Source organism: Bacillus rossius (genome assembly GCF_032445375.1).
Source record: "Bacillus rossius redtenbacheri isolate Brsri chromosome 9 unlocalized genomic scaffold, Brsri_v3 Brsri_v3_scf9_2, whole genome shotgun sequence".
Taxonomy (NCBI): Eukaryota; Metazoa; Arthropoda; class Insecta; order Phasmatodea; family Bacillidae; genus Bacillus; species Bacillus rossius.
Genome location: NW_026962013.1, coordinates 15,356,527 through 15,370,435, shown reverse-complemented (window position 1 = coordinate 15,370,435; position 13,909 = coordinate 15,356,527). Strand labels below are relative to the sequence as shown.

At 42.5% G+C, this 13,909-nt stretch overlaps 1 protein-coding gene across 1 annotated transcript in view; it reads left to right on the top strand.

The window, feature by feature from the left end:
- LOC134543276 (ligand of Numb protein X 2-like) overlaps nt 1-13,909 on the top strand; it is a 92,008-nt gene that overhangs the window by 51,136 nt on the left and 26,963 nt on the right. Inside the window, exons 3-4 of the mRNA XM_063388186.1 lie at nt 10,352-10,560; nt 11,775-11,963. Coding sequence (XP_063244256.1) covers nt 10,352-10,560; nt 11,775-11,963 — 398 coding nt within the window. The remainder of the gene's footprint in view (nt 1-10,351; nt 10,561-11,774; nt 11,964-13,909) is intronic.

The following is a 13,909-nucleotide window of genomic DNA, read 5'->3' as shown; positions in this document are numbered from 1 at the left end:
ATTATTTTCGTTTGAGAACGGCATCTAGACCCCAAGACCACTCGTCTCTCCTCCCAACTCCTCCGACTCACCGATCAACATAACATGTCTGCGGACGTGACCTATCCGAGAAGGGTAGCGAGGGCCATGTGCTCATCCGAAGAGCGTCCGGCCTACTTAGAGGGGGGCCGTGTGCCAAATACGGGAGTGATCTGGGACATCGCACGCGTGGGTTGTAATTTTTTTATTTTAAGCTCGGGAGGCCTCTTTCTCGGTCTCTCACGCCGAATCGGTTTTCATTTTCTTGTCACTATTATCTAAATCTTATTTTGTGTTTGTAAATTTATCACGATAGATATCTTGTATTTTACATTTCTTCTGAAATTTTCTCAACAGATATTTACTGATGATGTAACAGCGGTCATTACTCACTCACAGGTAGGACATCATTGTTTTTAAAATAGTTCGATAATATCAAGTTCCTGTTTCTTAATTTAAAAATCTTGATATACAATTAAAAATTCTGCTAGCTGTTACATTAGAAACGTTACATAAATAATTTTTTAACTTCGATATCTCATGACTTTTATAAATATCGTGGTTTTGATTTAACTTTTTTTTCTTCAAAATGTTCAACAATTACAGATTATTCACTTGTGTTTTCAACTCGAGGTGGCAGAAAGCAAAGCGTGGGTCCTAGTACCTTCCGCCGCTGTTCGGGCCGTTACAAACACCCACCACCAGAGTTGGGTTTTTAAAAAGAAATTCATACAACAATTAAAAATTAGTCTATACCCGTAGAAAGGTACCCATGTACCAGCTATATCGGTACCAACGGCCAAAGTGGCCGAAAAAAAAAATGTTTGTGATATACTCCATGAAAACCACACTTTGGAGGCTTTCAGAGGCCCTGGTGCAAGCTGTACGATGGTTCACACTCTAAATTTAATTTTTATTGATAGTGAACACATGTATGAAGGTCACCGTGTAACTGTTCTAACGTAATGACTGCTCATTCTCTTGTGAAAATATTAAAACTTGGTTGGAAATTGCCGCAGTTGCGTGGAATGACTTAGGCTGTTGTTGTACTAAGCTCTCTGTCCCGGGTGGCAAGATAGAGCCGGCGGATAGACCAATTTTCTGTTCAGTAAGGATTCGGCCATGTCGTGTAGTAAGTAAACATCCTAGCATTTACCTGCGATTGTATTTCGGGGAAACAGTAGGAAACGGAAATCATGCTTTGGGGGTAGGTGGGGGGGGGGGGGGGGGGGGGAATTGCTCCTTTGTAATGCACAATCTCACTTTATTTCTGAAGTATCGCCTACGATAGTCCGAACTCGTATATAATATTTTGCCTTAAGTTTTTGATATGTAACATCTTAGCTCTCGGTTGACGGCATTTGGTGGGAGTAACTTCGTGAATGTGACATAACGCAAATAATAGAAATGTTTAACTACCATGGTGCTGCCATCTGTGGGGTATGGCGGGAACCAAAGTTCACAAAGCCAAAGGGAAACGTTAAAGTTTTAACTGTTTAATGACCTTTAACAGGATGGGCAGTATTTTAATAAAATTCCTTGTCGAAAAAAAATCCAATGCCCGTATTTTTTTGTTTTTTTTAAAGTCTCTTCCACTTTCATTCGAGCCATTTCATTATACATATAGTTTAACTTGTCTTTCTGCAAATCAAATGATTCAATAGTCGACGTAGCTGCTCCGGCAACGAATTCTAGCGGCGGATGCAGAAACTACGTGTGATTCGCGTCAAGAAATGTAGTTGAAAACACTATTTGCGTACTTATGTTTATCGCACTCAGAATTATTGTAAAGAATACAACGTTAAATTTCGTGTCCAATTTTGTATTATAAGCGTATTTGCAACATGACAACACACGAATTTGCCCGTTACCGAGGTTAGATGATACACATCTCTGGCGAGTACAGAAAGACTATCTCTCCAGTCCCACGTTCGGTGTCAGCTCGGGCGAACCTCGCGTGTTCTCGCCGCACACCGCAAGGCCGTGTAGGGTGCTACTGCCCTCCTTAGGGATCGTCCATTAATCACGTGAGGCTCGAAAAAGGGAGGGGGGGGGGGGGTTCCGGAAAAATCACGAAATATCACAAGGGGGGGAGGAGGGGTGTAGAGATATATGACGTGTATTTATTTTTTCGCGCGATTTCTACTATACCGAAAAGCGACGCGTGACCTTGACTCGCCGTAGCCAGGCAACAATATCCCCGCCCGCCGCAACATGAACATGCTGTGCTTAATTTTCCAGAATTAAATTAGATTATACCTACCTATATTTAAAGATAATATTCTGAAATTTTTAAAAAATAATTTGTACCAAAAAATATACGTGATTTATTGGGGGAAGGGGGGGGGCGGTAGTCTAAATCCTCACCACAAATCACTAGGGAGGGGGGGGGGGGTAAAAATTTGCTAAAAAAACATCACGTGATTAATGGACAACCCCTTGCTGTTCCTTACGAGCGCAGTCGAGGGTGCAGGTCTCCGGGGGACAAGGCCTCAGTGGTCGTGGAGAGACTCGAGCCTGAAAACTGTGGCTCTTAATGTTGCGTGGCCTTTCGGTATTTCTGTACGTTGGACACTATGTTTACTTATGGGGGAAAATGCACTTTTAATCATAAACTTGACCAGCATTTGACGTTCTTTCTGGTGGCACACAACACTAAGATCTACGATATGTCTAAAAATTCACATTTTAGGTAGCAAATAGTTTGTATATACGTGAAACATTAAAGTGCTTTGAACTGCTCTCTTGAGAAAAAATATGAATTATGGTACATGGTGTGTTGAGCCTCCGAGGTGCAGATGTACAACTAAGAGAAATATGGTTAATGGAACATAGTCTGTTCAGCCTCCGATGTGCAGATGTACAACTAAGAGAAATATGGATTATGCAACATAGTCTGTTCAGCCTCCGATGTGCAGATGTACAACTAAGAGAAATATGGATTATGGAACATAGTCTGTTGAGCCTCCGAGGTGCAGATGTACAACTAAGAGAAATATGGATTATGGAACATAGTCTGTTGAGCCTCCGAGGTGCAGATGTACAACTAAGAGAAATATGGATTATGGAACATAGTCTGTTGAGCCTCCGATGTGCGGATGTACAACTAAGAGAAATATGGATTATGGAACATAGTCTGTTCAGCCTCCGATGTGCAGATGTACAACTAAGAGAAATATGGATTATGGAACATAGTCTGTTGAGCCTCCGAGGTGCAGATGTACAACTAAGAGAAATATGGATTATGGAACATAGTCTGTTGAGCCTCCGAGGTGCGGATGTACAACTAAGAGAAATATGGATTATGGAACATAGTCTGTTGAGCCTCCGAGGTGCGGATGTACAACTAAGAGAAATATGGATTATGGAACATAGTCTGTTGAGCCTCCGAGGTGCGGATGTACAACTAAGAGAAATATGGATTATGGAACATAGTCTGTTGAGCCTCCGAGGTGCAGATGTACAACTAAGAGAAATATGGATTATGGAACATAGTCTGATGAGCCTCCGAGGTGCAGATGTACAACTAAGAGAAATATGGATTATGGAACATAGTCTGTTGAGCCTCCGATGTGCGGATGTACAACTAAGAGAAATATGGATTATGGAACATAGTCTGTTCAGCCTCCGATGTGCAGATGTACAACTAAGAGAAATATGGATTATGGAACATAGTCTGTTGAGCCTCCGAGGTGCAGATGTACAACTAAGAGAAATATGGATTATGGAACATAGTCTGTTGAGCCTCCGAGGTGCGGATGTACAACCAAGAGAAATATGGATTATGGAACATAGTTTGTTCAGCCTCCGATGTGCAGATGTACAACTAAGAGAAATATGAATTATGGAACATAGTCTGTTGAGCCTCCGAGGTGCGGATGTACAACTAAGAGAAATAGGCCGCGGGCTGCGAGTCTGCCGCCGCTGCACCGGAACTTATTTCCCGCGCTCGACTGTTTGGGGGGGGGGGGGGGGGGTTCCGAAAGCGCCTGAGCCTCGGGGAAAGCTCGACGACAAGGTCACAGCATTGCCGGTTCTTATCCGATCAGATATCGAATTTCGTTTCCTGTCGGTTCCGATCATCCAATCTGCTGCTAGCGACGCAGTCACACTTCTCATCCAGATTTTGGCTTCACTGTCGGCGTCGGCGAATGACGAGTATTTAGGCTCTAAGGGGGAGAAATAGGAAGCGAAGGACGCCATCTTAGTTTCATTAGTTTTTCAACCGTAACAATTTTCTGTCGATAAAATGGCCTTAGTTAAAATCATCACAACTATCTCTAATAATAATATTATTAATTAAAAATAAATAAATATTAATATTATAAATTCGAAGGTGTGTTTGTCTTTGTCCCTCTTTCGCTCAGCAACGGAGAAACGGATCGAATCAATTTTATTACATATATATATATATATATATATATATATATATATATAGTTTATAGGCGGGAGGGTGACAGACTACATATAATTAATGAATCCCATCCCTGAGGGACCTCGCAAACAAATGGACGGCGGGCGGCGCGGCGCAAGGTCACCGCCCGACTCGGAGCGAGAGTTCCAGGTCAAGGACTCCCCCGCGCTCCGGTCGTGGACCGCTTTCGCCGCGGCGCCCGGCCGCAGTCTGGCGCGCGTCGTGGCGTCGTGGCGTCGTGGCGTCGGAGACATGAGCTGTTCCGTCGTCCCGCGAGGTAAACCCTTCTGTCGCGGGCGTGAAGCCGTCAGCTGCCGGAGCGATTCACAACACTTCGCTTGTCGCCTCATTTCAACTCTGCCAACTGTTGAGGAAATTAAGTTTCGGAGATAATTTCTCTTGTGTATTTATGTTATGTAGTTGGACAATCATGTAAAGCCGTGTGCTTATTATATTTCGTTAAACTTAAAATTCTGAAGTGAAAATTCTTTGGGTGCGATGAAAGTATAATTTCAAGGCTTGATTTCGTGAAATTTTTTTTTTTTTTTTCCTAACCTAAGTTTAAAACTAAGTGTATTGGGAGGGGTCCGGGTTAGGGAGAGACTCTAAGTGCGTCTCAGGCCGAAGCCTATACGCTCTAATCTCTGACGTGAAAAGAACGGGGAATAGGTTGCGGACGGTGCAGAGAACTTGTCGGGTGAGCGGGCTGCACGTGGCGGCTTGCGGCTCAGGTTGAACCCTGCCATGCTGCAGGGATAGGCGGGTCGCGGCAGTAGGGACCCGCCTGCTCCTGCGCCTGACGCCACCCGTCTTGCTGGCATCTAGTAAGAAAGTATTTGGGCAGAGGGCAACACAACGGGGTTTGAGCTTATTTTGAAGTGAGTAATTGTGTTAATTCATGTTTATTTAGAAAATTGTCTTTGTCATCATTTTCTCTCTCTGTCTACCGTTTTACTACTTAAGATATATATGTATTTACGACTCGATGTTTGAATTGCCAAATAAGTTTCAGTTCTATTGCGTGTACTGGATTTCACGTTCTCTTTTTGCACTCTGGTATTTATTTAAAAATTGCAAGAGTTACACCGTAATAATTGATTACACTTCTGTGACTCGGGACAGTTTTTGTTTGAAAAAAAATCCTTTCAAATGTGTTCAAACCTAAGTTAAAAAAATAATTATGGAAGTAACGAAACAATTAAACCAATTAAAAACCTTCTAATATAGTAAGTTTTGACACGCAAAAATCTATCTGACATTTGGAGGTTGTACTATCATACTTTTAACGGACGGACGAATGACGGTTTTCTGGCCATCTTATTGGCTGCAGGCCACGTGATGGCGGACGGAAGGAGGCAAATTACTGGCAATTCCGGTTTAACTTCTTTACTGCCGGAAGGATAATTCAAGGGGACGACTAGGTTACCATAATCATTTTATACAGCTAAATACATAGTAATGTTGTTGTTTTTAACATTCATTATGAAACCACTCACTTTTGCAGGATCAGAATGAAAGGTTTGAACGAATAGAGGGTTGCTTTGAACAAGTTGGTAAATAAAAGAAACTGGTATGTAAAAGCATTTTGCTGCCGTACTTATCTATTATTTTGTAATGTCTGAAACATCCATATTAAACGTTTTGCACTTCCTTGACTTTTTCTGGACTCGAAAACAGTTTTTTTTTTTCACCGTGGGTATTACAAAACACCAGATTTCAGAAACTGAACTTATAATTCCAGTAATTCCACAAAATATGACATGAATTTGGTCAACTTTAAGTTCGTTTTTTTTTTTGGTTGGGTCTGCTTAGGCTGTGATCGCTGCATATATCGCACACCCGAAACAATACCGCTAAAACTCTAATTTTTAGAGTTTCGCCCAATTTTAATGTCCCAAGCGGGCTCTTACCCTGGAAAAAACCTTTTCAGCAGAATTTTATATTAAGTCTATTGTTGTTTGACAAGTAACGCGTTTGCATTTCTTTGTTTACGAGATGCTGCAATAGTACGGTTACCCATGAATCCAAGATCGCCACCTACATAAAGAAATGTGACATTTTAACATCATTAAATATGTTTCTACATAAATGTTGCACTTTTAAAATTTTTTTTTTTTACTTGAATCTGGTGACACATTTTTTTGTGTGCCTCTTTACACTGTGAAAATGTTTTTATTGCATGCTATGGCAGTTTTGCATTTGTATTGTTATATGTTTAGTTTCCGCAACAGTAAAAACTCTGCTCTGTTTAACAACCTAAAAGCACTCCCTGTAAATGTGCGTGATGCAGTAATGCACATTTCAACTAAGTTTAGAGTTTTTCCATTAAGAAATGTACGTACAATTGCAAATTAAAATTTTCATAAGTTATTATCTCAAAACTATTTTCTTTTATTGTTATGGCAGTATTGTTTTAGGTTGCGGCATGGTTTAAAAAGGCCTGCCCCGAGACATGACTCATGCGTCCCGACCAGTTGGGTTGGTGAAGTTCGAAGGCCAGTCGGTCTCTGTAATCAAGGGGCGCTGTCGAGCGTATAGCCTTTCGTTGATGCGTTTAGTTACGGCTGGTTTGTACGTCAGGCCCAAGCACCACTTAGCTGGCCGGTTTCATTTTCTTCTGTCGGTTTTTGCCCCTCGGCCGCTGCTATTGAAAAAGTTGTGACCGCAGTGTGAAAAACCATGGTGGTTTTAGTCTATCCAGCGATTGTCTATTATTAAGTTGAAATAAGGTTAGCAAAACAAAATGTAGCTGCATAAAGGCTACTGCTAGAAATTGACTATAGATAGTAAAGGATCTCGCTAGGAATATATTTCAAATATATTGTATCGAAGGACATAACCTCCAACAAACACAGTTGTTGTAAATTAGTGGCTTGCGTTGCGATAGTTGTATCTATAAGTAGACGATTTATGTCAATAAAATAAATTTTCAAACCAAACCAAACCATGCGAACATTCGACTTCGGCGCGCTGACATTATATTTGAAGAGAGATCTCTTACCGATTGTGCGCACGGAAGTTGGAATGGCTGTTGTTCGCAGACGAAGTTTTAAATTTTTTTTCGTAACCTAACTAAAATTAAGTGTGTTTGTGTGGGAAGGGTCTGGGTTAAGTGCGTTTCAGGCCGAAGCCTATACGCCTTATCATGCTGGGTTTCAGCGACGCAGAAAGGGTAGTATGCATCTTGTGATCTTGTGCTTTGCTTGGGGATTGGCCAGCCACGGCAGCTATTGACGCCATGACTAGCTGCCCTATCTTAAATATAGACTACAACTAGTTAAGTTAGGCCTGGGCAAAACCTGCATAGACGCAGGGGAAACCCCTGGGCTCATTCACGCTGGGTTAAATAGTGCAAGCATCAAGCAGGCAGGTCCAGTAAAGGACAAGAAGGATGGTCCAGGAAAGTCTCAACCATGCTGGGGTCAGGAGCTTTGATCTCGCGGTCCACATTGGTGTCTGTGCGGCGCGTCTGGGTTGGTACCAGTGGCGCATGCGCCCCTGGCGGCGAGTGACTTCATTCCTCTCCCAACAGGCTGCGAGTCAGTACGTGTACTATAATATACGGAAAGGAAGACGGCGTTCAGCGCATATTATTAACACTTATGTTAAGTTAAATTGCGTTTAATAATCGCGGACTGGCGCATCGCGGCTCGCCCCAGAAGGGATAGAACGGCAAGCAGCCTGTCGCTAGTAAAAGAACAGAATAAGGGCGGAGATATGGAAATGCGACTCTTCAATAGTGGAAACAGAAACCATGTTTCGAGCGACATGTGTCACTATCTGTTAGGTGGGCCCATACATACTAGCAAAAAACTCGGGATAGAGGTTCTAACACAAAATTTTTAGGTTAATGTTAATTTATCTTCTTGACGACTAATTGCTTAGTAAAGATTGTTTGAACTGTGCGAAAAACACTTAATGCTGTTTTGTAATAAAAAAAGGGTCATGTTATATGTAAATGAGTAGGAAATGAAAAAAAAATTATGGTATGCCACACCCACAAAATATTTGGCTACTAAAATAGAGTAATTTTCACTGGTTTGTTTGCCTGATAATAGCTTATGCGTTACATGTCACAATCAATGTGGCTATGTTAGCAATATATTATGGAAGCTACTATATAGCGGGTGGGCCCGAAACTACTTAAAAATACTAGGTCTCAGTCTTGGCAGTTAAGAGTTTCTCCCCCATGAGTATAAGCTTTCTCAGTTGTCCAGTCGCGACCTTCCGAGATTGGAGCGTCCCTGGGGGACCACGCCGAGCTCTCTCGTCAAATGTTAAGGTTAGCGAGTTGCGACCTTTTGGTCCTTGAGGTACGAACAGCTGTTGCTGAAACACACACGTCTGGGCCGTTGCGATTAAATATGTTTGTAACAACTGTAGTGGATTCACTCCCGACTCTTTTAAAATTATCTCATGTTGGCGCAGTGGTAAGACACTGAACACAAGCGCGGCTCCAGAGGGATTTGGTTTGGTGAAGGGGGGGGGGGGGGGGGGTGGTAGGCGAAATGGCCCCTCCCGTGCCTTAATGTTTTTATTTGTTCGTACGGTATATTTAAGTTTACTTAAATTCTTGTGTTAAACTTTTTATCAAAAAGTTATCAAAGTCAGTATATTACTTAACATTTTATGCAATTGCAAAATTTCTTTGTACATGGACCTCCCCCCCCCCCCCCCCCCCCGCCTTTTCCACTCCCGGCCAGGAAAGTCTTCCTGGAACTGGTCCTATCATTGAACTGTATTCCAGAGGGTCCAGGTTCGAATCCCAGCAGTTTCCCCATATGGTTTGTCGAAATACTCCAAGGCCGGGACAGACGGCGGGATGATTGTTTACAATAGACCGTGCCCAATATCGCTGTTTTGATTGGTTGCGTGTTACTGTCTTCAGTGACATCGGTGACGAAGACACGCCAAAAAAAAAAAATCTGCAAATATCGCCATTTTATAAGTTTTTTCCCCGCAAGACTTAGGCCCAATTAATTTAAAAGATTGTAAAATATGTTATTCTACTAGGGTCTAGATAAAAAATTTAAAAAAAAATATGTCAAGAGGAATTTTCAACTCAATACTTTAAATACAGTACTTCGACGTTCTACCACTCTCGCGCGAAGAGATTATTACAATGGTAAGGAGCTCCACATCATGTTGCCAAATAAACTTTACAGGTTCACCCTCTACCAACAGAGCCCATTCCTTCGCGCTGCAAGCGAGAAGACAACGAAAGATGTACTCGCGCATGCGCTTGTCTAAAACTGTTTTGAGTTTTACTCTTTGATTGTGTCCTTGAACGAACTCACTACACGACGGGGTCGCACCACAACGCCGAAATACACTAACGCCGAATAATTTCATTGCAGGACTGCCACAAAGGTTAGGTTAGGTTAGGTTAGGTTAGACTAGGTTAGGTTAGACTAGGTTAGGTTAGACTAGGTTAGGTTAGACTAGGTTAGGTTAGACTAGGTTAGGTTAGACTAGGTTAGGTTAGACTAGGTTAGGTTAGACTAGGTTAGGTTAGACTAGGTTAGGTTAGACTAGGTTAGGTTAGACTAGGTTAGGTTAGACTAGGTTAGGTTAGACTAGGTTAGGTTAGACTAGGTTAGGTTAGACTAGGTTAGGTTAGGTTAGGTTAGACTAGGTTAGGTTAGGTTTGATTGTGGTATTTCGGCGTTAAGGTACATTTAAGAAACACACACAAATTCATTCAGTTGTTATTTCGGCGTTGTGGTACACTGCAGTTTTCTAGCTGTCGGCGTTGTGGTCAATTTTGACATTCGGCGTTATGGTATTTCGGCGTTGTGGTAACGACCCCACTACGACTGATGGGGAAGTGTAGCGGGAAATCAGGGGGGGGGGGGAGGGTGTTGCAAGTGTTTCGGGCGCAGACGTGTGAGAGTGAGAGTGTGTGTTGTGTCCGGGCAGAGACGACGTTCGAGGTGCGCGTGGAGAAGGGCAGCCGCGGCCTGGGACTGAGCGTGGCCGGCGGGGCGGACTCCGGCGGCCAGTGGCCGGGGCTGATCCGCATCAAGAGGCTGTTCCCGCACCAGCCCGCCTGGCAGACGGGGCGCCTCAGCCAGGGCGACGTGCTCTTGGCGGCCAACGGCGTCCGACTCTCGGGCCTCTCCAACTGCGTGAGCCATTTGCTGTAAACACGATGCTGCCCATCTGTGGCGGATGGCGCGAACCAAAAGTTCACAAAGCCAAAGGGAAACTAAAAAAAAAATCGATTAAAGTTAGTAGTTTGCAAAAAATTTCCCTCAGAGGAAATACAAACGTTTTATGCTGATCAATTCAAAATAACTCTTCTAAGGCAACAGTTCCAAAGAACATAAGAAGGGTTTGGTGGATAAGAGTACTTTGGCTTTGTGAACTTTGGTTTGCGCCATCCGACACAGATGGCAGCATCGTGCTTACACATATTCCCTTTTCATTCACGAAATTACTCCTAGGGAATTATATATATACACACATATATACATATATATTAGAAAATCATGTCCAAAGCCAGGATTTCGTTTTTTTTTTTTTCAAATCTTTTCCGCTTTAATCGGAGAAGTTTCACTATATAGTTTTAAAAATCTACGGTCTGCTAATCAAACAAGTCAATAGTCGACGTAGCTGTGCTCCCCGGAAACGGATTCTAACGTGCGATTCGCGTCGAGAAGTGTTTTTGTTGAAAACACAATTTTCGTAGATAACATTTATCGGTAATTTTTTTTTTTGAAGAAGACTACGTTAAATTTATTGCCAGTGTCGTTTCGTATCACAAGTGTGTTCGCAACAGGAGAATACACGATTTTTACTCGCTACTCGAGGTCAGGTGTTACACATCTCTGGCAAGTAAGACTCGCTCAGGTTTTTTTTTAAATTTTAACCTTAACTGTTTTTATTTACTATTTTATGTTGTAATTTTTTAAATTATAACATACCTTTTTTTAATAGCCTTAAAGAATGTAGGCTACACCATGGCCCTGAAGCTCTGCCCAGGTAGGCAGGGGCCTTAAAAGACCACAGGAAAAATAAAAATAGTTTTTAAGTTGGTTGAGCAGGTATCCGTAGAACGGGGCGACTGAATTGTTGCCCATTGGACGGGCAGCCCTTCAGGATTATTCTGACGGTGGTTTCTTTGTACAGAGACTGGAAGGGCAGCCCATCCATTTTCTGAAAACACGCTCCTTTAAGAGTTTAAATTATCCTGAAAACTTGCCCCTTGGATGGGCAGCCCATCAGGATTTTTCTGACATTTGGTTAGTTTGTAAAGTGACCTAACCTTACCTTACCTAACCTAACCTAACCTAACCTAACCTAACCTAACCTAACCTAACCTAACCTGTGCTGTCCCCAGCAAGCGCTGGAGGTGTTGAGACGGACTCCCAGCAGCGTGGTGCTGGTGGTGTGCCGGCCCCCGGCCGACGTGTTCAGCCCGCCGCCCCCCAGCGAGCCGCCGCCCCCGCCCAGGAGGGACCCCGCCCACAGCATCACCACCGCCTCCAGCCTCGCAGTGCCGCCGCTGCAGCCGGAGGGCCCGTCCGGGGTAGGTTGCTCGCAATCCGTCACCGGCCATTCCGGTACTTGTCTTCAACGGAACCGAGAATTCCCGGTACTTTTCTTCAACGGAACCGGGAATTCCGGTACTTGTCTTCAACGGAACCGGGAATTCCGGTACTTGTCTTCAACGGAACCGGGAATTCCGGTTCTTGTCTTCAACGGAACCGGGAATTCCGGTTCTTGTCTTCAACGGAACCGGGAATTCCGGTTCTTGTCTTCAACGGAACCGGGAATTCCGGTAATTGTCTTCAACGGAACCGGGAATTCCGGTACTTGTCTTCAACGGAACCGGGAATTCCGGTACTTGTATTCAACGGAACCGGGAATTCCGGTACTTGTATTCAACGGAACCGGGAATTCCGGTACTTGTATTCAACGGAACCGGGAATTCCGGTACTTGTATTCAACGGAACCGGGAATTCCGGTACTTGTCTTCAACGGAACCGAGAATTCCCGGTACTTTCGGTACTAAGTAGTTTTTTTATATTACTGGTGCAGCAGTCGGTGATTGAAATAGTAACAGTTAGTTTTTAAGATTAAACAAGTTTTAGTGACCAAAGGTTTAAAAATTTAAACATTTGTGTTACAATTTTTTTATCGCTTAACGTGAAAAAAAATCACTTTATGCCTTGCTCACAATCTCTAACTTTGGAAAGGGGGAAAAAAGAAAACAATTTAAACAAATAAACTTTTTAAAGAATGCAAAAATCACAAAATTAACTCAAGAAAAAAATGGTCGTTATTTAAAGATTCTTGGCGCGACAACCACAGGCCCTAGCAACCACGGCAGCCCGAACACCGACTGGAGACTGAGGCGCGGGTGACTTAACTGCTCTCACGCCGCCAGTTCCCATCGCCTCGCCAGAAGAGAGTAACCTCAGCGCGCAATAAAAACGAAATTTTACGCTGTCGATGTCGAGTCCTCAAAAGTACTAAAAGAACAAGAACTAAATTCCCAGTCTACTGTGTCAAAAGTACCGGGAATTCCCAGTTTTGAACCCGCGGTCCGGGATTAGCGAGCGTGGATAATGGCTTTACCGGGGGGGTTTGAACAGCCCCCCTCAGAAAATTTGGAAATCAACATTTTTAACCAACGAGGAGCTTACATTTTTTAAATGATTCATGCAGTTGGGAATGTTTATTTAATACAATTTCTTAAAACATTCGCCATTGCATTTTTGCACGGGAAAAATTCACAAATGAAAAACCATAAACCCACAGAAAACAACCCTAAAATCAGTTTGATGTCAACAGATAACCTTCCACGGAATTTTTTTGCTGGCTGGTATTTAAGTTTGAATGTGTTTGTTTGTGCTGTCGTCGGTGTGTTGTCCATAATACCTGTTTAGGTTCATCGTTGATTGTCAGAACAGCTTTTTCGTAATTTAGAGAGAAAATAAGTACTTCATAACCCATAACAATCTACATAAATTAGAATTATGTGCGCATGTTTTCAGTTCGCACCGCTAAAATCGCTGTAGTAGTGTCTCGTTCCTCGCCCCTGTTTTCGGGCCTTATCGTATCGGGCCTGAGAGCTATGGAGTAGCCATCTTTCAAAAAAATTTTTAAGAATAAACTATTTATAATGTTATTATATGTATTGTAAGTAATACATTATAAGTTTTTAATCCATCCTTGAACTTAAATTTCGATACATTTTTTTGGTAATTTTTCTTGAGGAATTATGATATTCTTTCGTAATAAATTATACTCAAGTTAGTTTTATAAATGCTAATGATCCGATAAGTCACGTCATTACATGACAATAAAATTTTTAAAACATTTAAAAAATTTAATTGAAATCTAATTTGAATTCCATGCTAGTAACTATTGAATACTCCCTTTTTCTCATTAATGTCCGTATTTTTCACAGAAACTAGACACTGTAGGAAAATATGGCGCAGGACCCTGGAAGGTTGCCAGATTCAACCG